The 27,241-nt window shown below is 44.1% G+C and overlaps 1 protein-coding gene across 1 annotated transcript in view; it reads right to left on the bottom strand.

Moving 5' to 3' along the window:
* Positions 1-27,002, bottom strand: part of ICE1 (interactor of little elongation complex ELL subunit 1) — a 99,162-nt gene extending 72,160 nt beyond the window's left edge. The window contains exons 1-2 of the mRNA XM_073678503.1: positions 26,861-27,002; positions 2,347-2,482 (exon numbers count right to left, since the gene is read on the bottom strand). Of these exons, the coding sequence (XP_073534604.1) occupies positions 2,347-2,433 (87 nt within the window). The 5' untranslated portion in view covers positions 2,434-2,482; positions 26,861-27,002. The remainder of the gene's footprint in view (positions 1-2,346; positions 2,483-26,860) is intronic.
* Between the last annotated feature and the right edge of the window lie 239 nt (positions 27,003-27,241).

Here is a 27,241-nt window from a genome sequence, read left to right as displayed (position 1 = left end):
TTTCTCCCCTACCTTTTGGAAGATAAAGTTATCAGCAAGAGAGGATAAGAATTTGCTTGACCTGTTAGTTTTATTTGAGAGAGATTCCCAGCAAATGTCTGGATAGTTGAAATCTCCCATGACCACTACGTCATATTTTTTGGAGAACTTTGTCATTTGATACATAAAGAGTTCATCCATATCTTCAGCTTGCCCAGGTGGCCTGTAGTAAATGCCTACAATGGTGTTCTTTCTGTTCTCTTCTTGTATTCTTACCCAGTTTCCACAGAACTCCCATTCTCTGCTTCAATCTCTGTGCAGATATAAAATTTTCTAACATACAAAGCGACACCTCCTCCTCGTTTATCAAGTCTGTTTCTTGCAAATAAGTTGTATCCTTTTAGCCTTGTATTCCAATCATGTGTATCGTCCCACCAAGTTTCAGTGATTCCAATGACATAATATTTCTTTTCCTGCGTTAGTAGTTCCAATTATCCTTGTTGGTTGCCCGTGCTTTGTGCATTTGTATAAAACCATTTTCGTTTGTGATTGGTTTCTCTTCCTCCCATATTTTTATTATTTAGATTTTTTTGTCTTTGTTCTTCCTTTCCACTTCCAATAGCAGAGATCCCAATAGTATTTGTCAGCTGTATAGATTTTTCTAGCCTTTTGCTTCCCATCCCACATTGTTCTAGTTTAAAGCTCTCCTGATGAGTGTAGCAAGGCGACTTCCAAATACACATTTTCCAGTCTTCGTAAGGTGCACCCCATCTCTAGCAAGTAGTCCATCATATAGGTAATTCATTCCGTGATCCAGAAATCCAAATCCTTGTTGACGGCACCATCGATGTAGCCAGTTGTTCACCTGTAAAATCTTATCGCACCTCATTGTTCCATGGCCATCCACTGGGAGGATGGATGAGAAGACCACCTGCGCTCCCAATTCTTTCACTTTCTTGCCTAAGTTTTCAAAGTCACTGCAGATGATTTCCAGGTCCTTTCTTGCGGTGTCATTTGTCCCGACATGTATTAGCAGGAATGGGTAGTGATCTGTAGGTCTGAAGAGTCTTGATATCCTGTCAGACACATCTTTAATTTTTGCACCTGGAAGACAGCACATTTCTCTTGAGGTTATGTCTGGTCTGCAGATAGCGGCCTCTGTTCCTCTCAACAGGGAATCCCCCATGACCACCACTCTCCGTTTTTTCTTTCTCCATCCAGGAGGATTCTGAGGGTTTACAAGGTTATTCATTGTGGGCAAAGTCTTATCTTGTATTTCTTCGTGGTTCTCCTGCGTGAGAGCCTGGTACTGGTTCCTGAGCAGTATGGGTGCTGACTGCCTCTCGATCCTCCTGCTTCTGTGGGTCACATGCTTCCATTCCTCTGTTTCGTCAGGTGCAGTTCGAATTTCTTCTCTTTCTGTATCATGAGATAATTCTGCTCTGTCTAAGAACTCTTCACCTTCCTTAATGATTTTCAAGGTAGTTAACCTCTCTTCTAGATTTCGCAACTTTTCCTCCAACAGGGACACAAGCTTGCATTTCTGGCATGTGAAGTTTGGCTTTTCCACTGGCATGTCTGTGAACATGTAGCAGGATATGCAGCTCACCAAATGGCTCCTGGACTCTTCCATGTTCTTATTGTTAATGTGTTATGAAAACAGTGAAAAATGCTCCAAAATTCCGGCGCGCGGTTTACCGATGTCCTCCTTTCAGCTCCAACGGCCAAAATCCAGTGTTCTTTGAGCTCGCGGAGACTCGTCACTTAACCCAAAATGCAGTGGGAATATGCAAATTATTTCCTCAGGACTCCTCCTCTGGTTTAATGCAGGTCTCCGACAGACATCTCTCTTTGCCAATGCTGGGGGGCTTAGTATAGGCCAGGAGTATATGGTAATTTGTTCACCCCTAATCTGAAGTGCTCTCTTTTGCATTTGTAGTGTCTGGATAGGCAGACGCAGCCGGAATTGAATGCAAGTGGCGAGCAGGGAAAGGTACAAGATGGTCATAAGTGCTAAATTAATCATTGCGGATTGTGGATAAATCTTCAGGGGTGTTGTCTCAGAGTATAGAAGAGCACACTCTTCTACGAGGTAGTACGAGAAGTTGATGGCAATTTTATATACGTGAAGAAAAGAGAGAAAATGGGATGTACAGTGTCAGCAATACACCAATACTTACTAAAATAGGAATATCCCTTAAATCAGAGCTGCAAAAAATAAATAATATCTGCGCCATTTTAATCAGTAAGTGTGTCATAGGCGTTCATTAAAAAAAAAAGAAATAATTTTGCCATGGGCGTAAAGGCCCAAACCTGTTACCCTTTCCAGAAAATAATACTGACGAGCACTGGATAAGTATGAGATACCTGTTGCAAAGTTGTACAGTTCTGACAGGACCCTGCTGCCTCTGAAGCAATGCCAGCCGTTTTTGAGTGGGTCTCTCCGGGCATCATGATGAGGATAACAGACCACCAAGATCCGTGGAGAATACAGAGATTATATCTGAAAAACACACCCAAGTGTTAGATGTAAGTCATCTACTACTACAACTGTGGTCACATCTTGTGGCTGAAATGACTGTGGCAAACTTGCCAGGCATGATTTTTATATTGCGGCTGAACCTTGCTGTCATACGCTGAGCAGTATTAGGGGCAATAACAGCAATCCTGCGCGGTTAGGAGCAATCACACTGATTTCAGCTGCATTTCAAGTTAAAAAGGAAAAAGCTGTGGAACTCATTCCATGGCTAAAAATCTCCTTTATTACATGTTGGGGAATGGATACAAAAGGAAAAAAAATTACCCTTTTCCATTTATTACTGCAAGAAATAATCCTAGATAGTACAAAGAAATTGTAACCCCATGTATGCAAGTATGTAGTGGGCTCAGGAGGCTCATTTGCCTGTAACAGCAGAGACCAGTGCCATCTTAAACTGTTGTGCAGCATCTGAAACAACGGATACTGGAAGCCTGTGCTAGCATTTCTTCTGTGGTGTTATTATCAGTGTGTCAAGAGTGGGAGAAGAGGGTTGCATTGACAATACAACACAATGGGCAGCACTTTGAACACATTTTATAAGTGGTCATAAACTTGTAAAAAACTCATGAAAGAATAAAGTTACGTTAAAACCAAGCACACCATTGTTTTTCTTATGAAATTCTCAATAAGTTTGATGTGTCACATGACCCTCTTCCCATTGAAAAAAATAAAGTTGGATTCAAAATGGTCGACTTCAAAATTACATAGTTACATAGTTAGTAAAGCCGAATAAAGACTTGCGTCCATTAAGTTCGACCTGTTAGTTCTGTAATTGCTAAAGTTGATCCAGAGGAGGGCAAAAACCCCAAATGATTTAGCCAATCTTCACCTGAGGAAAAATTCCCTCCCGACTCTGAAACCAGCAGTCAGAATAAATCCCTGTATCAACCTACTATTTTATTCTATTTTTAAGTATATGCTGAAATCTGCCTGGTATCTAGAAAAGCATCCAGTCCCCGCTTGAACTGGTTTAGTGAATCCGACATTACCGTCTCCTCACTCAGTGAATTCCATATTCTCACTGCTCTTACCGTAAAGAACCCCTTCCTATGCTGGTGCTGAAACCTTTTCTCTTCCAGTCTTAGTGAATGCCCTCTTGTTACCGTAATATCCCTCCTTTTGAACAAATCCCGGGCAAGGTCTCTATACTGTCCCCTAACATATTTGTACACATTTATTATGTCCCCCCTCAACCTTCTCTTTTCCAGGCTGAATAGTCCTAGTTTTGCCAACCTCTCTGGGTATTGCAGTCCCTCCATTCCCCTTATTAATTTTGTTGCCCTCCTTTGTACCTTTTCAAGCTCATTTATATCCTTTCTATATATTGGGGCCCATAACTGAGCACAGTATTCCAAGTGTGGTCTGACCAGTGCTTTGTACAGTGGAAGAACAATGTTCTCATCCTTTGCAGCTATACCTCTTCTGATACATCCCATTACCCTGTTTGCCCTTACAGCAGCGGCCTGACTTTGGGCACTCCAATTTAGTTTGCTATCAATCAAGATGCCCAAGTCCTTCTCCATCTCTGAATTCCCCAATGATTTCCCATTCAGTGAGTACTGGTGACTTCCATTTTTCCTTCCCATATGTATGACCTTACATTTCTCCTCGTTAAACCTCATTTGCCATTTAATGCTCCACCTACCCAGCTTATCCAAATCCCTCTGTAGGTCTGCACTGTCCTCTTTTGTATTAATTGTTTTACATAACTTTGTGTCATCTGCAAATATTGATATTTTACTATTTATCCCGTTGACTATGTCGTTAATAAAGATATTAAATAACATTGGGCCTAGTACAGACCCCTGTGGTACCCCACTAGTGACGCTTACCCAATCTGAGTATATTCCATTTATAACCACCCTCTGCCTTCTATCCTTTAGCCAGTTAGCTACCCACTTGCAGACATTTTCCCCCAGCCCCATCATTCTCATTTTGTATACCAACCTATTATGTGGCACGCTATCGAACGCATTTGAGAAGTCGAGATACACGACATCTACTGGTTCCCCCTGATCTACTCGAGAGCTAACCTCCTCGTAGAAGTCAATCAGGTTTGTTTGGCAGGAGCGATTCCTCATGAATCCATGTTGGTTCGGGGTTAATAGATTATTAGCGTCAAGATGCTCCATGATTGCCTCATTAATAAAGCCTTCAAAAATTTTGCCCACAATGGACGTCAGACTCACCGGCCGATAGTTTCCGGTGTTACTTTTTGCTCCCTTTTTGAATATTGGCACTACATTCGCCTGTCGCCAATCAAGTGGTACAGACCCAGTCTCAACGGAGTCCTTAAATATAAGATATAACGGTCTGTCTATCACATTACTTAGTTCCCTTAGTACCCGTGGGTGTATGCCATCAGGTCCTGGTGATTTGTTTATTTTAATGTTACTAAGGCGTTTCTGTACCCCAGCTTGGGTTAGATTTGTCATACTTAGTGGAGGATTAAGCTTGTCACTTCTCATTTCGCCTGTTAGTTCTTTTTCCTTTGTGAAAGTTGACGAAAAAAATTTATTTAATAGATTAGCTTTATCCTCATCTTTCTCTATGATTTTGCCTTCATCACTTTTTATCGGTCCAATATTATTCGATTTAATCCTTTTACTATTTATATACGTAAAGAACAGTTTGGGATTTGATCTACTTTCCCTAGCAATACGTCTCTCTGTTTCCTCCTTTGCTATTTTTATTTGTTTTTTGCAGGTTCTCATTTTTTCCTTGTAACACATTAGTGCCTCCTTACTGTTTTCCTGTTTTAATCTCTTGAATGCCTCTTTTTTGCTATTTAACGCCCCTTTTACGTTCTTGTTCAACCATATTGGTTTCCTCTTATTTCTGGCCCTTTTATTCCCATACGGTATATACCTCTCGCACTGAGTATTCAGAATTCTTTTGAAGGTTTCCCATTTACTATTCGTATTTCCTTGATTAAGAACTTTGTCCCAGTCTATAAGAAGAAGGTTTTCTTTCAGCTGATCAAACTTCGCCCTCCTAAAGTTTAATGTTTTAGCTGTTCCCTTATTGATAACCCTACTGAAGGGCATTTTGAAATTGATAATATTATGATCGCTATTACCTAGGTGCCCCCCTATCTGTACCTCAGTTATTCTATCAGGCCTATTAGTCAATATTAAGCCCAACACTGCCTTCCCTCTCGTTGGTTCCTGCACTAGTTGGGAGAGATAATTATCCTTGATATTTGTCAAGAACATTTTTCCTTTCTGCGATCTACAGGTTTCTGTTTCCCAGTCAATATCCGGGTAGTTGAAGTCCCCCATTACAATCACCTCATTATGTTTTGCTACTTTGTCCATTTGTCCTAATAGCAGTTTCTCATTCTCCTCTGTTATATTGGGTGGCTTATAGCAGACCCCCAGTAATATTTTATTATTTTTTGCCCCCTCTATCTCTACCCACATGGACTCGACCCCCTCTTCTATATCTTCCCTTAGTCTGGGTTTTAGACGTGACTTTACATATAAGCAGACTCCTCCGCCCTTCCCCTGTTTCCGGTCCCTTCTAAATAAACTATAATCTGTTAAATTTACCGCCCAGTCGTAGCTATCGTCTAGCCAAGTCTCTGTTATACCTACGATGTCATACCTCTCCTCCGATATAAGCGCCTGCAGCTCATCCGCCTTATTGGTCAGGCTTCTTGCGTTGGTCAGCATGCAAGATAAAACTTTGGGGTTATTTAGCATCCTATTCTTCTCTAACGATCTAACTGTACTATCCCCACCCCCCTCTCCACCCTCATTATATTCACTTCTCCCCTTCCCCCTTGCTTGCCTCACATCCCACCTATTTCCTTGGTTCCCCCCCCCCCCCCGTCTCTAGTTTAAAAACTCCTCCAACCTATTAGCCATCTTCTTCCCCAGCACCGCTGCACCCTCCCCATTGAGGTGCAGCCCGTCCCTACGGTAGAGCCTGTAGCCGACAGCGAAGTCGGCCCAGTTCTCCATGAACCCAAACCCTTCTGCCTTGCACCAACTCTTTAGCCACTTATTCACCTCCCTAACCTCCCGTTGACGCTCCTGTGTGGCTCGCGGGATTGGTAGTATTTCTGAGAAAACTACCTTGGAGGTCCTTGCCCTAAGCTTCCTACCTAGATCCCTGAAATCATTTTTAAGGACCCTCCATCTACCACTCACTTTGTCATTGGTGCCAATGTGGACCATGACCGCTGGGTCTTCGCCAGCCCCACCCAGTAACCTGTCCATGGCCACCATGGTCACCACCCATCTGGAAAAGTTTCCCCCCTCCCATATACTAATGGGCCACAAACAGGAAGTTGATATCACCAACCATTCCCATTTAATTTAGGTGTATCCATATAAATGGCCCACCCTGTATTATACTTTTCCTCCGATTGTTCCACTCCTGGTTTTAGCTTACAAATACTGATGTAAAATACTGACCAAAAGCTCAACGTGTGAACGTGGCCTTATATCAGACAAGTCTTTGTGCATTTTTTAGTAGACCTCACAGTTTAACAAAGAAGTCGGACATATGAACTACCCTAAAGACTGTCAAAGGAACGACTGCTATCCATGAAAAACACGGCATAGTTTGCATGAAAAAAAACACCTGACATCTGAATGAGCCCCTAGGCTATGTTCACACGTTGCGTTTTTGCACCCAAATTTTAAGCTGCATTTTACAGTACCAGCAAAGGCTATGAGATTTCAGAAATCTCATGCACACTGTTTTTTTTGTCCTGATTGAATTGGAAAACTGCTGCATTTTTTTGCAATGAAAGCATAGAAAGCAATGAGTAAGTGCAAAAAATCAGGTATCAGCTTTTGCAGCGTTTTTGGTGCAGAAACCCAAGGAAGTTACATCATGTTTTCTTGGGCACTAAACTTTATCAGCAAGCACAAGAGACCAGAAAAACGCAGCAAAAACTGTTTTTTGTAAGCAGCTTCTTTACTGCCAAGAGATCAGGTTTAGCCTGCAGAAAAAAAAAGCAGCAAAAACGCAATGGGAGAACATAGCCTAACCTGGTATTTCACTCACTGGGGCATGTTCTCTGCATATTGTTATTATGTGGGGCTTATATGACTGGAGTTTTTCACTTCAAAAAGCAATTTTAAAATGCACAAAGGTAATGCGTTTTTCAAGGTATTTTGTAGTGATCCAATACAATTTTGTGATAATTTTTCGTTACATCTGGTTGTGCGAGCAATTTACTTGTGCTTATGGTTGCCATTTACTAAATTTGAAAGGGAGGATCTTAAAATTCCATAGTCAAAAGGATGTGTCCTTGCACAGATAGCTGCAGTGATACACTAACTGGTAATGCCCTGTGTGCAATTTACTCATACATCTCTATGAAGAATAAGAGAACCGCAAAAGAAAAAAAGAAATATCCTCCAGAAGTGTTTAATTAGAAATAGAATTCTTTTACAAATGGATCTTCCAGCCCATGTCTCAATAAGTATAAGTATATTATATTTCCAGTACCGGCAAAAACGGTACGAGATATGTGTTCCGTGTGTGTCACACGTGTGGCGCATCAGGATCACACGCATCAGCGCCTGGGAATCAGCATTACAGTTAGCGCTGTTCCCAAGCATCGGGTGCTGAACACTGCCCTCATCATGGTTCTTGACAGCGCTGCGATCAGCACCAGCAGGGGCAATTATGAGGGTAGTAGTAGTCTGCTCCTGCAGTGGCTCTGTGTAAAATAAGAATAAAATAATAAAAACCATATACTCACCGGTCCTAAGTGTACCCCACTGTAATCCTCTGACCACTAACGCGGGGGAGAATGAGCCACTCTAGCGATCGGGCCCCGGAGCTGAGCTCAGGAGCTGTGACCAATCACTCACTGAGCGCAGCTCCGGGGTGGCTCATTCTCCCCGGCGTCAGCGGTCAGAGGATTAAAGAGGGGCAGAGGGGAACATATCTGGAGTATAAGGATTTTATTATTTTATTCTTATGTTTACACAGAGAAACTGCGTGAGAAGACACTACTACCCTCACCATTGTCCCTGCTGGTGCTGATCGCAGCGCCGGCAGGGAACCATGATGAGTGTAGTGTTCAGCACCCTGCACTTGGGAACAGCACTAAGTGTACCGCTGATTCCCAGGCGCCGGTACGTGTCACACGGATGTCATCTGTGTGGGACATTTTGCGGACCGTTCATCCGAAAAAAAACTGACATGTCAGCATGTTGTGCCCATGGACACACGGTCCGTGGAAACACACAGACATATGCACAGACCCATTCATTTGAATGGGTCTACGTGTGTCAGTGTCTCCAGTACATGTGAAAACTGTCACCACATGTACTGGAAAAACAGATGTGTGAAAGAGCCCTAAGGCTGTATTCACAAACCCATGTGAGTGTTAGCATCCAACAGAAACAGACTGGTTTTTCTTCCTCTGGTCTCATCCATTTATTTTTTTCCCACTAAAACAGGCAGAATATCTGAACTTTCTTTATCCATTGATTCTTAGCAATTGATAAGTTAAAAGCAGATTAAACTTGGGAGGAACACTGAAGTAGAGAGTACCATGTCTTCTGTATTTCATCCATTTTATACGGATCCCCATAGACTTTAATGGCCGAATCTGATCTGCAAAATACGATCAGAATAGGACATGCTCTGAATCACACAGATCTCCTTGTCAGATTCGTCGTGATTTTCATGGATGTGTGAATAAATCCATTCTACTCTATGGGTCAGAGTGCTAATATATATAAGAAAAAAAACAGACATCACTAGAAAGTGTTACATGTATGTGTAAGGCTACATTCCCACAATGAGCTTTTGGTGGGTTTTGGTACGCTGCATATTTTCGAAAAAATATAAATAACCTATTTTACTTAATGGGTGCAGTAATGGTGCAGAGAATCTGCAACATCAAAAACTCACCATAAGCTTATTGTGGGAACTTAACCCAGCCTCCACGTGTCAGCTGATTCTGACAGCTGACACCCGGCACTCGGAGCCAGGAGAGGTGCTTGCATTGCTCCCAACACTTTAACCCCCTAAATGCTGCGATCGCCGCATTTAGTGAGCGAGCAGAGGGACAGAAGCCCCTCAGTTCTTGGATCAGAGACCCCGCGATGTCATGACCACAGTCACCAGCAAGTTAGTTTGATCATGCACTGCGCATGATCAAACTAACTTGTGTCTGCAGCACTGACAGTTATGAGGTATAGCAGACTGCAGAAAGTGAAAGTCACATAGTGGGACGAAGTAAAAAAAAAAAAAAGCTGTAAAGATATTTATAAAAAAAATAAATAAAAGGTGGAGAGCGGGCACCATCACTGCTCCAGTCCCCTCTCACCGCCGAAGGGGAGAAGGGCTGAGGAGGTGGCGCAGACAGACGAGACCCAAGAAGAGACCCAGGAGCGGAGCGGACAGGGTCCGGTGAGTGGGGGAGCACCAATCTGGCCAAAATCGCCATCTTGGGATGAAGAAGAAACAGCAGGGGCTTAGATATTTCTTTATACATACACCCACAAATAAATCAAGAGTAAATAAAACAAATCAAAACAAAAAGACATTATAAAAAGAATACAGTCAGCATTTACAACTTGATCTAAAACACCTGATTTACCAAAGACCCCCCCCCCTCCACTCTTCACTGCTGAACAAAGAACTTTTACATCACACAGTAAACAGACAGTTAATATAACTGAAAAGAAGAGAGATAAAAGAATCTACTGTAATCCCTAAAAGAAGGAGAACAGTTTACCTAGACCCTGCACGGTCACTGGCCACGTCCCTAACAGAGACCAAAAAAAACCTAAATCGAGGGGGGGGGGGGGCGCTTATTGATGGAGGAGTAGAGCAAATGGAATAGTTGCTCAGTCCTACATGCTCCCCCACAATCGTTTATAAGCAATTAAAAAGACCAATGGCTCATATGGGCAAACCCAGAAGGCTAAGCAGATCACAGACCCAGAGTGCATTCCTGATGACATGGACCGCTATTTGAGCTCAAACACCCAAAACAGAAATACGAGATCTAAAATGACATCCAAGACACAGAAACAAAGCTCATCATCACGGGATTACTGACTTCTCACTGCTCCCCTCTAAAATTAACGGATGATTGTGAAGGGGACAACAAAGTTGCAGACGACATGAATATAAATTAACTTAGCAAGTATATTAACCACTTCGCGCCAGAGCCTGTTTTTGCCTTCGTGACCGGGCCAATTTTTTCAATTCTGACCACTGTCACTTTATGAGGTAATTACTCTGGAACGCTTCAACGGATCCCCCTGATTCTGAGATTGTTTTTTTGTGACATATTGTACTTCATGATAGTGGTAAAATTTCTTTGATATCACTTGCGTTTGATTGTGAAAAAGTCGGAAATTTGGCGAAAATTTTGAAAATTTTGCAATTTTCAAACTTTGAATTTTCATGCCCTTTTATCAGAGAGACATGTCACATAAAATAGTTAATAAATAACATTGCCCACATGTCTACTTCACATCAGCACAATTTTGGAACCAAAATTTTTTTTTGTTAGGAAGCTATAAGGGTTAAAAGTTGACCAGCGATTTCTCATTTTTACAACAAAATTTACAAAAACATTTTTTTAGGGACCACATCTTATTTGAAGTGACTTTGAGCAGCCTTTATGACAGAAAATACCCAAAAGTGATACTATTCTAAAAACTGCACCCCTCAAGGTGCTCAAAACCACATTCAAGAAGTTTATTAACCCTTCAGGTGCTTCACAGGAATTTTTGGAATGTGGAAGAAAACAATGAACATTTAACTTTTTTTCACAAAACTGCTACTTTAACCTCAAATTTTTAATTTTCACAAGGGCAGCCAGAAAAAATGGACCCCAAAATGTGTTGTGCAATTTCTCCTGAGCACGCTGATACCCCATATGTGGTGCAAAGCCACTGTTTGGGCGCACGGCATGGCTTGGGAGGTAAGGAGCGCCATTTGACTTTTGGAATGGAAATTTGACTGGAATGGATAGTGGACGCCATGTTGCATTTGGAGAGCCCCTGAGGTGCCTAAACAGAGGAAACTCCCAACAAGTGACCCCATTTTGGAAACTAGACCCCTCAAGGAACTTATCTAGATGTGTGGTGAGCACCTTGAACCCCCAGGGGCTTCACAGAATTTTATAATGTTGAAGTGTGAAAATAAAAAAACACATTTTTAACACAAAACTGCTACTTTAGCCTCAAATTTTTAATTTTCACAAGGGCAGCCAGAAAAAATGGACCCCAAAATGTGTTGTGCAATTTCTCCTGAGCACGCTGATACCCCATATGTGGTGCAAAGCCACTGTTTTGGCGCACGGCATGGCTTGGAAGGTAAGGAGCGCCATTTGACTTTTGGAATGGAAATTTGACTGGAATGGATAGCGGACGCCATGTTGCATTTGGAGAGCCCCTGAGGTGCCTAAACAGAGGAAACCCACAACAAGTGACCGAATTTTACAATCTACTCCTCTGTATAAATTAATCTAGTGGTGGGAAAATAAGTAGATAGGTAAATGGTCACTAAACCAATAGATGAATTCCCACAGAGGTGTCATTTCTATAATGGGGTCACTTCAGGGGGGATTATGCTGTTCTGGCACTTTTCAGAGTACCAGAGCTAAAGAATCCCCCCTGAAGTGACCCCATTTTGGAAATGAAACCCCTCTGGGAATTCATCTATGGGTTTAGTGACCATTTAACTCAATGGATGATTTCCAGAAACAAGCACGCAATGGAAGGTTTAGATTCTGGAGAACCCCCCCTGGAAAAGTGAGCTCTACTCGAATGTGTCATTCACTAAATGAACCAAATGTTTGAATGACAAATTGGGATACATTTTTACAGTTTAAAAACGTGGTTCTGTGTGGAAGATTTTAAAGCAGTCAGTGACGCATAAGGCTGGCAATGATGGGCATTGTGGGCAATAGTAGCGGGTATCACGCCTCATTCCTCTCTTAGTACATACACGACATCTTTTCTGGGGGTTCCTTCTCGTTTCCGTTGCTGGAATAAGTGCAATAAAATGTCGCTCAGTGAGTCTTTTCACATCCTCAGATTCTAATGGATGAGTGGGGCTAACACTTTGAAAGACAAGATTTTCAATTACCTTTTCTTGATAATCAAGAAAAGGATCTGAATTTCCTGCTTTTTTGTACAACACAAAAGAATTGTATGTGGCCACCTGAAACAAATAAATAACCAACTTTTTATACCAGGTATAGGACTTTCTTGATACCTGGTATGGCTGTAGAACCTGGTCTGCAAGGTCCACACCCCCCATGTGTTTGTTGTAGTCAATGACTGACACAGGTTTTTGCTTCGGAGTGGTGGATCCTAGTTCTACAGTGGCCCTTGTGGCATCTGTGTGGATCGAGCTGAGGACAAAAATATCCCTCTTATCCCTATATTTCAGGGCAAGCAGCTCTCCGTTGCGTACAGCCCCTGACTGCCCCTTTTGAAACTTTTGGTTGACCAATGGTTGTGGAAACCCCTGACGGTTTTTACGGATGGTCCCACAAGCCTCGATGTTGTGTTCAACCAGACTTTTAAATAGGGGTATGCTGGTGTAATAATTGTCCACATATAGATTGTAGCCTTTTTGAAAAAATGGACTTATCAGCTCCCAAACAATTTTTCCAGATGTCCCCAGATAAGTAGGGCATCCTGGTGGGTTTAGTTGGCTATCTTTCCCCTCATATATGCGAAAAGCGGATGTGTATCCGGTTGAACTTTCGCACATTTTATAGAGCTTTATTCCAAACCTTGCCCTTTTAGATGGGATAAATTGCTTGAGGTGCAGTCTTCCTTTGAATTTTACAAGGGACTCGTCTATAGAAATATTTTGTGTTGGGGTGTAGAAGCTTAAGAATTTTTCTGACAAATTTTCAATGATGGGTCTAATTTTATATAACCTGTCATGTTCTGGGGCATTTCTGGGTAGGCATTGACTATTGTCGTTAAAATGCCAAAACCGCATGAGCATTTCATAACGGGTCCTTGGCAGAATGACTGAAAACATAGGGGTGGCTTGAACAGGGTGGTTGGACCAGTAGGATCGAATGCTCGGTTTTTTAACAAGCCCCATGGCAAATGTAAGTCCTAAAATTTTTTATTTCTGGGACATTAGTTGGTGTCCATAAATTTGCCCTAGCATAGTAAGATCGGGGATTCTGGCTTATGAATTGGGATGCGTATAAATTTGTTTGCACGACAATATGCTCTAGCAAGCTGTCTGTAAAAAACAAATTAAAAAAATGAATTGGTCCAAAATCTTCCACCTCCACATTTATACCAGGAATGGCGTTGAAATCAGGGCTGAATGGAGCAGCCGAATCTGAAGCCTCCCATCTGGGAAATGCTAGATCATGTGGCAACGCCCCTTGTACACTGGCGTGCGCCAATTCACTAGTAGCAGGGACAGCGCTTGTACTGGGCAGTGTTCCCTGATTTGGAGACGTTTCTCCAGTAGCGCTATTTGCCCCTATTGCTGTACTGGTCCTTGGGCTTGAGGATGGAACAGAATCACTGCTCATTTCTGGGCTCTCAGTGTCGCCGCTACTAAAGCCCTCAAAATCCATATCTCCATCTGAGATTGCGCTGTCATCAGTGTCAGAACACAGCAGGGCATACACCTCCTCTGCGGTATAAGTCTGACGGGCCATTTTATTTTTATATTTTTTGACTGGACTGAACGGACCGGACTGATCTGACAGGACCGACTGACTGATCTGACAGGACCGACTGACTGATCTGACAGGACCGACTGACTGATCTGACAGGACTGACTGACTGATCTGACAGGACTGACTGACTGACTGATCTGACAGACTCACGAACCCTAACTCTTACTTTCTTTTTTATTTTATTTTTTTTTTTTTAACTTTCAGTGGCAAGGCTGACAGCTCTTGTCACACTGTTTCTCCTCTGCTCTCTCACTGAGATCGGAGGAGAAACTGCATTTATCAGGCAGATCGCCCGGGAAAGTTTATTGCTAAAACAAACTTCCCTGGTGATCTCTCTGATTGGCTGGTGTGACGCTGACATCATCGAGACCTGAGCCAATCAGGTCTCGATGATGTCAGAGGTCACAGCACCGGGATCCCCGCCGCTGACAGGTATGTGGGGGGTCCCGATCGCCGACCACCGGCTGTCCCTATCTTTTAAATGCCGCGATCGCTATGGATCGCGGCATCTAGAAGATAGGAACAGGTTAACATCATGGGGACCTGATCCAATCAGGTCCCCATGATGCCACATGTCAGAGCTATCGCTCTGAACCGGTACCGCAGCGCTAGCAGGACCCTGGGGGTCCTGAGCGCTGCGGGACCACCCACCGTTTTTAAACGTCGGCGCTGCACAGAGCCCAGGCAGCGCCGAAGTTTATGTACAGTGGGCGGTCCTGAACTGGTTAAAGCTTTACCTACCAAAAAAGACTTAGAAGAATTAGCCCACAGACTAGAGAACTCATACAAAAAAGAACTTCATACCCTAAAGACAGAATTCACTTCACGGGTAGAGGAGGTGGAGAAGACCCCGGAGGATATACTACAAGAGCTACAAACTCAGAGACATCATTACTAGTCATACTTTGAAACTGGAGAAAATAGCTACAGGAATGGAAGATTTAGAAAATCGCAACAGACTAAACATCAGAATACGCGGTCTTCCAGAATCCATAAGCCCATCTGAACTAGATCTCACAGTACAAAAACTGTTCCTGGACATATTAGGCGATGAAGAAGCTAGGTCAATCGAATATGACCGCATCCACAGAACCCTGGGCCCCAAACCATCATCAGAGTCATGTCCCAGAGATGTTATATGTAGAGTCCATTACTATAAAGCCATTATGTTTGCAGCAAGACAAAAAGGCTCTATAATTTCTCTGGATCCCAGATGATGCTGCTCTCGGATTTATCCAGACGCATACTACAGCTTAGAAGAGCGTTAAGACCTTTATTATCGCTTCTTAAAGAAAAAGACATTGCATACAAATGGGGATTCCCATTCCAACTGATTGCCTTTAAAGGAGGGAAAACAACAGTATTCCGCAATCTCGGCGATTTGGCAAACTTTCTGGGAAATTTTGAACTGCCACTAATTCACCCTCCTGAATGGCCGCAGATTCCCCAACTTCCAGATATCCCTCCAAGGTGGCAGAATGTCCAACACACCAAAAAGCAAAACAGGCATGGATCCCCCTCCAATGTCACCTGAGGAGATATACCTTCTTTTGTAATCTCATATCTGTATTTTCTTTTTTAAGGAATGCTCATGTGTTGCTATGTGGAGTTTACATAGCGCCAGTTAAGTCTAAACACTTATCTGTTTATATACTAAAAATAAGAGTCTATATACAGTACAGACCAAAAGTTTGGACACACCTTCTCATTTAAAGAAATTTCCGTATTTTCATGACTATGAAAATTGTACATTCACACTGAAGGCATCAAAATTATGAATTAACACATGTGGAATTATATACTTAACAAAAAAGTGTGAAACAACTGAAAATATGTCTTATATTCTAGGTTCTTCAAAGTAGCCACCTTTTGCTTTGATGACTGCTTTGCACACTCTTGGCATTCTCTTGATGAGCTTCAAGAGGTAGTCACCGGAAATGGTTTTCACTTCACAGGTGTGCCCTGTCAGGTTTAATAAGTGGGATTTCTTGCCTTATAAATGGGGTTGGGACCATCAGTTGTTTTGTGCAGAAGTCTGGTGGATACACAGCTGATAGTCCTACTAAATAGACTGTTAGAATTTGTATTAGGCAAGAAAAAAGCAGCTAAGTAAAGAAAAACGAGTGGCCATCATTACTTTAAGAAATGAAGGTCAGTCAGTCTGAAAAATTGGGCAAACTTTGAAAGTGTCCCCAAGTGCAGTTGCAAAAACCATCAAGCGCTACAAAGAAACTGGCTCACATGAGGACCGCCCCAGGAAAGGAAGACCAAGAGTCACCTCTGCTTCTGAGGATAAGTTTATCCGAGTCACCAGCCTCAGAAATCGCACATTAACAGCAGCTCAGATTAGAGACCAGGTCAATGCCACACAGAGTTCTAGCAGCAGACACATCTCTTCAACAACTGTTAAGAGGAGACTTTGTGCAGCAGGCATTCATGGTAAATTAGCTGATAGGAAACCACTGCTAAGGACAGGCAACAAGCAGAAGAGACTTGTTTGGGCTAAAGAACACAAGGAATGGACATTAGACCAGTGATGAGTCCAAATTTGAGATCTTTGGTTCCAACCACCGTGTCTTTGTGTGACGCAGAAAAGGTGAACGGATGGACTCTACATGCTGGTTCCCACCGTGAAGCATGGAGGAGGAGGTGTGATGGTGTGGGGGTGCTTTACTGGTGACATTGTTGGGGATTTATTCAAAATTGAAGGCATACTGAACCAGCATGGCTACAACAACATCTTGCAGTGGCATGCTATTCCATCCGATTTGCATTTAGTTGGACCATCATTTATTTTTCAACAGGACAATGACCCCAAACACACCTTCAGGCTGTGTAAGGGCTATTTGACCAAGGAGGAGAGTGATGGGGTGCTACACCAGATGACCTGGCCTTCAGTCACCAGACCTGAACCCAATCGAGATGGTTTGGGGTGAGCTGGACCGCAGAGTGAAGGCAAAAGGGCCAACAAGTGCTAAGCATCGCTGGTAACTCCTTCATGATTGTTGGAAGACCATTTCCGGTGACTACCTCTTGAAGCTCATCAAGAGAATGCCAAGAGTGTGCAAAGCAGTCATCACAGCAAAAGGTGGCTACTTTGAAGAACCTAGAATATAAGACATATTTTCAGTTGTTTCACACTTTTTTGTAAAGTATATAACTCCACTTGTGTTAATTCAGTTTTGATGCCTTCAGTGTGAATGTACAATTTTCATAGTAATGAAAATACAGAAAAATCTTTAAATGAGGTGTGTCCAAACTTTTTGTCTGTACTGTATGTCAAAATATCTTTTAGATACTATCTTACCAATGTTTTTCTTAACGTGACACTTTCTAAGATTCCATTTTGAAATGTTAGTTGAAATGTTTATAGTCAAGCTAAGATGACCGTTATTTTGAGTTTACTTCAGATTTATGTTATCTAGGTTGTGGGGGAGCAGATTGGGAACGACGACTCGTCCTCGGCTTTCTCTCACCCTCCCTGGTGCAAAAGGTAGTGAATACTACCAAACTATTGCATCATGGCTCATAACACTTGGTGTTCACAAGCCACACTTTCCTATATTCTCTCTCTCTCTCATCTTCCCTTTTTTTTCTCCCTCATCTATGTTCCTTATCTCTCATTCAATCAAATTCCTATTTGATCTCTTCCTGGGTTTGGTTATCACATCCATATAATCAAATTTTAGAACACCACTAACAATATAGATAATAAAATTTTGCTCCTTTAATGTCAAGGGGCTAAACATCCCATAAAAAAGGAAACAGGTCATATACTCGAATCATAAACAATGTGTGTCTATACTAATGCTTCAAGAGACACACTTCAAGACTGGGGCAATTCCGAACTGTTTGTCATACTATCATCCTAGATGGTTCCATAGCTCAAATTCTAACTCCAAACCTAAAGGAGTCTCAATTGCTTTTCATAAATCTTTCATGCCAGAAGTCCTTGATTCTGTTATAGACAGAGCAGGGAGATACATCTTCTTGCGAATAGAATGGATGTCACGTAAATTTATTATTGCTAATGTATACTTCCCAAACCAGGGTCAGCAGAAATTTGGATCAGAATGCAAGAAACTTCTTGAAGCGTTTGCAGGTTCCTCTCTGATAATACTTGGAAGTGATTTCAACCACCCAATGAATCCCACAATAGAGGTCTCCTCTGGTAAGTCCTCATACCCTTCATCCTCTATACACCAGGTAAAGAAAGATGCATGGTCTGAGATTGGTGGATGTCTGAAGGGCTCTTCATCCCAACACGAAAGACTATAGCTTTTATTCACAGGTACATTCGACATACAGCAGAATTGTTTACTTTTTAATCTCACATAGTCTCTTGGACTCCCGAGTGGAGGCGGAGGTGGGGTCCATATTGTGGTCCGATCATGCACCTATCTACTTCTCGATACAACTGGATTCACATACGAAATCCAGCTTCGCGTGGCACTTAAACAAAAATTTATTACAGGATCCTATCTATAATTCAGAGGTGAAGTAAACCATTGAAAACTTCATGGCGGATCATGATGTGGACAGTAAATCTCCTTCAATTAAATGGGAGGCTCTGAAAAGTGTTCTAAGAGGGGTTTTCATATCACAGGGCAGACGCCTTAAAAAAAGAAACTTGAGATGAAACATAAACAAGACATGTCACCACTCATATTAGCGCAACTATCCACCACCAGACAAAAACTACTCACTATCTTAGACCAGAAAACACGTTGCTTGAGAGAGCATGTCAGAAGCAGTTTCTATCAACTAGGTAACAAAAGTGGCAAATTATTGGCGAAAGCCTTACATCCACGTAACCCACATACCTTTATTCCATTTATAAAAAACACCAAGGGGAAGAAGGTCCATAGCACCAAAGACATACTTTTAGGATTTAACGATTATTACCAATCTCTATATAACATAGCTGGACACTTTAAAGATCTTCCCACACATTCACTCCAAGATAAAATCAAATCATATTTACAACTAAACAAATTACCTGTAGTGTCTGAGGAAACATTAACAGACCAGGAAAAAGATTTTACCCTAGAGGAGGTCACCTCAGTAGTTAAAGAATTAAAGCTAGGAAAGAGTCCCGGTCCAGATGGCTACACTGCCGGTTTTTACAAACAGTTCTCTGACTAATTAGGAGGCTCCTTCCCGCCACAAGCTTTAATTGCTGACATAACTGTAATCCCCAAGCCAGGAAAAGACATCTTTGTGTAGCAATTACTGCCCCATTTCCCTAATAAATATCAAAATTTACGCAAAAAATGATATAGAGGAGAATGGGGTGCCTCCTGCCGAATTTGATAAACCAGGACCAGGTAGGCTTTATACCCTGACGCGAAGCAAGGGATAACACCATAAGAACTATATCATTGATAGACAAGGCGGAAAGAAAGGGTGACCCCATGTGGGTCCTGTCAATTGACGATGAAAAAGCGTTTGACAGGGTACATTGGTAATTCATGTTCCAGACGCTCGAAGGCATTGGACTAAGAGAAAACATGCTGAGGAGAATTGCGGCGCTTTATGGCCCCCCCCCCCCCAACCGCCCAGTTTAAAGTGAATGGATCCCTCTCATGCCCGTTCCGTATTCGTAATGGCACAAGACAGGGCTGTCCCTTGTCGCCTTTACTGTATGTGCTAACTATGGAACATTTAGCAGTTGCAATACGCAACTATCCATTGATAAAGGGAGTGAGGATCCAGTCAGAGGAACACAAATTAGTGCTCTTCGCAGGTGACATACTCTTGTATGTCACATCCCCCATTGCTAGCTTACCCAATATTATATCGGAATTGCACAAATTCGGCTCCCTAAGTAACTTCAAGATAAACTCTCATAAATCTGAGATAATGAATATAACGCTACAACCAACTTTGGCATCCCAGTTGTGCTCCTCTTTTCCGTTTAAATGGCGCTCTGACTTCCTCACTTACTTAGGCATAAAATTAACCGCAAAAACATCACAATTATATGATGCCAACTTTAAGACTGCTTTACACAAGACAGAACTTGATCTGGAGAAATGGAATAAATTACAACCATCTTAGCTTGGAAGGATTAATGCAATTAAAATGGACCTTTTACCGCACCTCTTATATTTCTTCCAAACAATCCCCTCTTTCTTAAAGCATCCTTTTTCTCCAGACTCAAAAAGGCAATAAGATTAATTTGGTCCAACAAACGCCCACTTACATCTTATTTTCTATTAAGCAGATCTAAACGAGTTGAGGGGGTTGGGTCTTCCAGATTTCTCTCTATAATTATGCCTCGCTAGGAACCTGTACTCTAGACCTATTTCATCATAAAAATAGCAAAAAATGGGTTGACTTGGAAGTGGCTCTCACTCTTTATAACCCTCTGGCGACTTTGTGGTCAGTAAGAAATGCAGACGATCATAGTGGTACACTCCTCTTTCTCACTAGGAATCAGGTCCTGTTTATTAGATTTGGCAACAGAGCACTTCACATGTCATCTATACCAGGTCCATTAACACCAATTTCCAACAACCCAGCCTTCCCTGCAGGTATAAATAGAACAATCTTTCTTAACAAACATAAAAACAAATATCCTATTACTTATGACTACATAGATCGTTCCAAAAGGAAAACATTACAAGATATATTCTCTGGAATCGAACCCCCAGTAGGTACATGGTTCTCTTCTATGAACAACTCAAAAGTTTTATCAACACAATATCCAAACATGCCAATATTTTTAGGCCACTCACCTCTTTTGAATCTCAGTGCCTGATGAGGAGCCTGCCAGACCATACCATCTCACTATTATACAAGACATACCAGGAGAGTCAAATGACTTCGCATGAACCCCCTTTATGCTTTTCAAAATGGGAGAACGAATTGGGAAAACCCCTTTCACCCGAGGACCGCTCTAAAATTCTCCTATTCATATTCAGATCCTCGCTCTGCTCAGTGTCTCAAGAGAGAAGCTACAAGCTAGTACTATCACAGTGGTACAGAAGTCCCTCCACTATTCATTCTATGTTTCCTACAACTCCAAACACTTGTTGGAGATGTTGGGAGGAAAGGGGTTCGTACTCACACATGGTGGTCATGCCCACCAATCAAAAGTCTATGGTTGGCAATATTTGATCTATATAACAAGTTGTCTCTATATAAGATTCAACCCACTATGGAATTAGCCTTACTATCTTTATGTGACATTTCCATCTCCAGATTTAAGAAAGCAGTGAGAAAATGTCTCCGTAATCCTATCAGGAATCGAATCCCCTGTTACTGGAAACAGACTAAGGCTGTGTGCCCACTATGCGTTTTTTAAGCGTTTCTGCAGAGGCAATTCCGCTGCAGAAACACTTAAAAAACGCTTGGTAGAAGGTCTGCCATCCATGTTCCCCAATGATAATCCACATGTGCTGTGCACATGCTGTGGAAATTTCCGCTGCGGATTATCATTGCAGAAAAATCTGCAGCACTACCAATTATTTTGCGGAAGCGAGGCGTTTTCGCCGCCATTGACTTGCATTGGAACGCATGGAATCCACATCACTGGATCTGTACATGCGGATAACAGGCGTTTCAATGTGCGGATGGTACACTGGTTTGGAGAAGAGGAGACTCTCCTCCGGACCCGTGTACCATAGACCGTGTAAAAAAAAAAAAAAAAGGAATAAAATAAAAAATAAATATTATACTTACCTTCTGATGGCCCCCGGTGTCCTTCTCTCGGTTTGCCGGCAGCTCGCGGTAGATTAAAGGACCTGCGGTGACGTCATTTGGTCATGTGAAGGGTCATGCGACCGTTGACGTCGGCAGGTCCTTTAATCTACCGCAAGCTGCTGGCAAGCCAAGATAAGGACACCGGGGGCCGTTTGCATGGATTTATATAGTAACCAAGTTGTCAAGCACTTTCCAAGTGATGCTAAAATAACTTGGAAAGCGCTTGACAACCCGCATGCGAAATGCATGTGAAGAACGCTTCACTTCCGCTTGTCCCTGGCAGGAAAAACACATGTACAATCCGCATGTACAATCTGCATGCGTTTTTTCTGCCAGGGAGATGCAGAAACGCTCAAGAAAAATCCTGAGAATTTCTGCATCATGGGCACATAGCCAAACTCCCCTTCTCGCCCTGAATTTGTATCCGAACTTAACAACATTCTCAGAATGGAACAATTAATAGACCAAAGTACCAGGAACTCAGACAAGATATATAACACCTGGGTGCCATGGATTGCGGTCAGAGAACCTTCGGAATTGACCACCTGGTGGACTAGGGACTACCACATTAGTCTTCATTATTTAACATTCATAATATTAAAACAAACCATACCTATTGGATTATTTTACTATGGTTCTCTACAGTTCTGACCGGTCATCGTGAAAAATAAAAATAAGATTTCAGGATGAGAAACCGACTCCCCCCCCCCCCCCTTCCTTCTTTTGTTACCCTCTCTACTTATTTTGTCTCCCTTTCAATCATTCTCAGTTTGAATTAACCTGCATATTGTCTTTTCTCATCCTTCCTTCTACATAGTCTTTCCCAAATACATGTAATTGCTCATATAGTCTATGTATACATATCTCCCATAAGTAAATATTATGAAGAAAAAAAAAAAAGTACACATATTTGATATCACCGCGTCCAGAACGACCTGACCTATAAAACTGTCCCACTAGTTAACCCCTTTAGTGAACACGGTAAAAAGATAAATCAGGCTGCGTGCCCACGTTGCGTATTACAAGCGTATATGCTGCGGAATTTCAGCAGCGTAAACGCTTGTAAAACGCATGTATATCCGCACCCCATGGTCCCCAATGGCATTCCGCAATGTCAATGCCCATGCTGCGGATTTTTCCGCAGTGTATAAGCTGCGGTCAAAAATCCACAGCATGTTCATTAATTTTGCGGAAGCGCAGCGGAATCAATGTGCGGATGGTACCCAAGTCTGGAGGAGAGGAGACTCTCATCCAGACCTGGGTACCAAAGAACCTGTAAAAAAAAAAAGAAAAAATAAAGTTTATACTTATCTTCTGATGTCTTCCCGCCGTCGCGCTGTTGTGTGAAGGATCTGCCACGTCATTGAGTCATGTGACCCATCACATGACTCAATGACGTCACCGCAGGTCCGGCACACAACAGCGTGAGCCGCTCAAGACTCCGGACGGGGCAGAGAATGCATCGGAAAGTGAGTATAAACTTTATTTTTTTATTTTTTACCATTCTGATTTTTTTTTTTTAACTATTACTTGGTCACACTATATATGCCGGTTGCATGGATTTATATAGTGTGAACAAGTTGTCAAGCACTTTTCCAAGTGATGCTAAAATCACTTTGAGAAGTGCCTGATAACCCGCATGCGGAAATGAATGCAAAGACGCTGCAAAGACGCCTCACAAACGCTTCTACCTGGCGGGAAAACCGCATGTAAAATCCGCATGCGATTTTCCCGCCAGGGAGAAGAGTAAAAAATATGCTTCAGTTCCGCAACGTGGGCACTCAGCCTAAAAATTTGTGCTTTATCATCATACCGCTGAAAAAAAAAGTAGAATAAAACGCAATCAAAAATACGCATGTAAATAAAAATGGTACCGCTGAAAACGTCATCTTGTTCCGAAAAAAACAAGCCGCCACACAGTTCCATCGGCATAAAAATAAAGTTAGAGCTCTCAGAATAAAGGGATGCAAAAATAAATTATATTTTCTATAAAAGTAGTTTTTATTGTGTAAAAGCGCCAAAACATAAAAAAATTATAGAAATATGGCATCGCTGTAAACATACTGACCCGAAGAATAAAGCTAACTTATCAATTTTACCACACGCAGAACAGCATAAAAAAAAAACAATTCCTGAATTGTTGTTTTTTGTTCATTCTGCCTCCCAAAAGTTGGAATAGAAAGCGATCAATGTCATGTGCCCGAAATGGTACCAATAAAAACGTCAACTCATCCCGCAAAATACAAGCCGTCACATGACTGTCAGAAAAATATGGAAAAATTCTAGCCTTCAAAATATGGCGATGCAAAAACTAGATTTTTCAAAAAAAAAGTGTCTTTTAGTGTGTGACAGCTGTCAATCATAAAAACCCGATATAAATCTGGTATCGCTGTAATCACACTGACCCGAAGAATAAAGTCGTCTGATCACTTATACCGCATGAGGAACAGCGTAAAAAAATAAATAAAACCAATTCTTCACCTGCTGCTGATTTGTGCATTCTGCCTCCCAAAGATCACAGTATGGCTCAGCTCACATCTATTCTGTGCTTTCCGTGTCAATCTCTGAAATAAGTGATTCAGACGAAACACCCGGCGGAAGATTCCCTGTAATGAGGCAAATGGAGGCACCGTGGACACAGTCTGGCTTGTGATCCCACGGTGTCCGTCTTTATTAGGCGTGCATAAAAGTGCCGCCGTCCATAGTTTTGTGAACCTCTGAAAAAAAGGACACCGCTAAACAGAAGCCAGACAGAGTCCAGAGTAAGGCCGGTTTCACACGTCCTGATATTTCCGGTACAAGAAAAAGCAGTACCGGAGATATCAGTGTCCCATACGTTTGGCAACCGTGTGCCGCATCAAGAGCACACGTACCGGCACCTGGGAATCAACGGTACAGTTAGAACTGTTCCCAAGCGCCGGGTGCTGAACGCTGCCCTCATCACTGTCCCCTGCTGTCACACAGCAGCACTGAGCCTCATCAGTACCATAGCCCCCCGCCCCACACAGCAGCACTGAGCCCCATCAGTAGCATAGCCCCCCGCCACACACACCAGTACCAAGCCCCATCAGTACCATAGCCCCCAAGACCCACACAGCAGCACCGAGCCCCATCAGTACCATAGCCCCCCGCCCCACACAGCAGCACTGAGCCCCATCAGTACCATAGCCCCCCGCCCCACACAGCAGCACTGAGCCCCATCAGTACCATAGCCCCCCGCCCCACACAGCAGCACTGAGCCCCATCAGTACCATAGCCCCCCGCCCCACACAGCAGCACTGAGCCCCATCAGTACCATAGCCCCCCGCCCCACACAGCAGCACTGAGCCCCATCAGTACCATAGCCCCCCGCCCCACACAGCAGCACTGAGCCCCATCAGTACCATAGCCCCTCGCCCCACACAGCAGCACTGAGCCCCATCAGTACCATAGCCCCCCGCCCCACACAGCAGCACTGAGCCCCATCAGTACCATAGCCCCCCGCCCCACACAGCAGCACTGAGCCCCATCAGTACCATAGCCCCCCGCCCCACACAGCAGCACTGAGCCCCATCAGTACCATAGCCCCCCGCCCCACACAGCAGCACTGAGCCCCATCAGTACCATAGCCCCCCGCCCCACACAGCAGCACTGAGCCCCATCAGTACCATAGCCCCCCGCCCCACACAGCAGCACTGAGCCCCATCAGTACCATAGCCCCCCGCCCCACACAGCAGCACTGAGCCCCATCAGTACCATAGCCCCCCGCCCCACACAGCAGCACTGAGCCCCATCAGTACCATAGCCCCCCGCCCCACACAGCAGCACTGAGCCCCATCAGTACCATAGCCCCTCGCCCCATACAGCAGCACTGAGCCCCATCAGTACCATAGCCCCTCGCCCCACACAGCAGCACTGAGCCCCATCAGTACCATAGCCCCCCGCCCCACACAGCAGCACTGAGCCCCATCAGTACCATAGCCCCCCGCCCCACACAGCAGCACTGAGCCCCATCAGTACCATAGCCCCTCGCCCCACACAGCAGCAGAGCCCCATCAGTACCATAGCCCCCCGCCCCACACAGCAGCACTGAGCCCCATCAGTACCATAGCCCCCCGCCCCACACAGCAGCACTGAGCCCCATCAGTACCATAGCCCCCCGCCCCACACAGCAGCACTGAGCCCCATCAGTACCATAGCCCCTCGCCCCACACAGCAGCACTGAGCCCATTAGTACCATAGCCCCTCGCCCCACACAGCAGCACTGAGCCCCATCAGTACCATAGCCCCCCGCCCCACACAGCAGCACTGAGCCCCATCAGTACCATAGCCCCTCGCCCCACACAGCAGCACTGAGCCCCATCAGTACCATAGCCCCTCACCCCACACAGCAGCACTGAGCCCCATCAGTACCATAGCCCCCCCGCCCCACACAGCAGCACTGAGCCCCATCAGTACCATAGCCCCTCACCCCACACAGCAGCACTGAGCCCCATCAGTACCATAGCCCCCCGCCCCACACAGCAGCACTGAGCCCCATCAGTACCATAGCCCCTCGCCCCACACAGCAGCACTGAGCCCCATCAGTACCATAGCCCCTCGCCCCACACAGCAGCACTGAGCCCCATCAGTACCATAGCCCCTCGCCCCACACAGCAGCACTGAGCCCCATCAGTACCATAGCCCCCCGCCCCACACAGCAGCACTGAGCCCCATCAGTACCATAGCCCCCCGCCCCACACAGCAGCACTGAGCCCCATCAGTACCATAGCCCCTCGCCCCACACAGCAGCACTGAGCCCATTAGTACCATAGCCCCTCGCCCCACACAGCAGCACGCGATCGGACAGCAGATGATTGCAGCCACTAGAAACACTGGGAGTGTCTGCCCCGCACAGTGTAAACAACAGCACAACGTGGTGACGGCACAGAGTGGGCGCCCAGCAGAGACCACCGCCTGTGCAGGAGGGGCAGGTAGTGACCGCTGCACACACTCACCAGCCAGCTGTACCGCTTCAGCCGATACAGAACCATGTTGCGCCGCGGTGTCGCAGGGAGTTCGGCATGTCCCGGAAGTAGTGAGTCTTTCAGCAAAACACTTCCCTGCCGCGCGCAGCCAATAGCCGCTGAGGAGCAACGGCTGCGTCACCTCCACGCCCGCACCTTGCCCCACGTGATCGGTTTTGGCGCGGGTTTGTGGGTAGAGGCGCGGCTTGTGCTCAGTGACAGTGCCGCCGTGCTGGACGGTGCTGTTACCTCAGCACCCTCTGCCGTACATAAGGCCGCTTCGTGCTCCACCCAGTGTCGCCGTGTAGCTGGTACAGTTGTGGGCAGGTGCCCGTAGAAGCAGAGAGGTGACAACTTTCAGATGTCAAAGGT

The sequence above is a fragment of the Phyllobates terribilis genome, unplaced genomic scaffold (genome assembly GCF_046119375.1).
Source record: "Phyllobates terribilis strain yellow unplaced genomic scaffold, ASM4611937v1 Scaffold_4__5_contigs__length_816908805, whole genome shotgun sequence".
NCBI lineage: Eukaryota > Metazoa > Chordata > Amphibia > Anura > Dendrobatidae > Phyllobates > Phyllobates terribilis.
The sequence above is the reverse complement of the archived record's forward strand: the minus strand, read 5'-3'. Positions and strand labels throughout refer to the sequence as shown.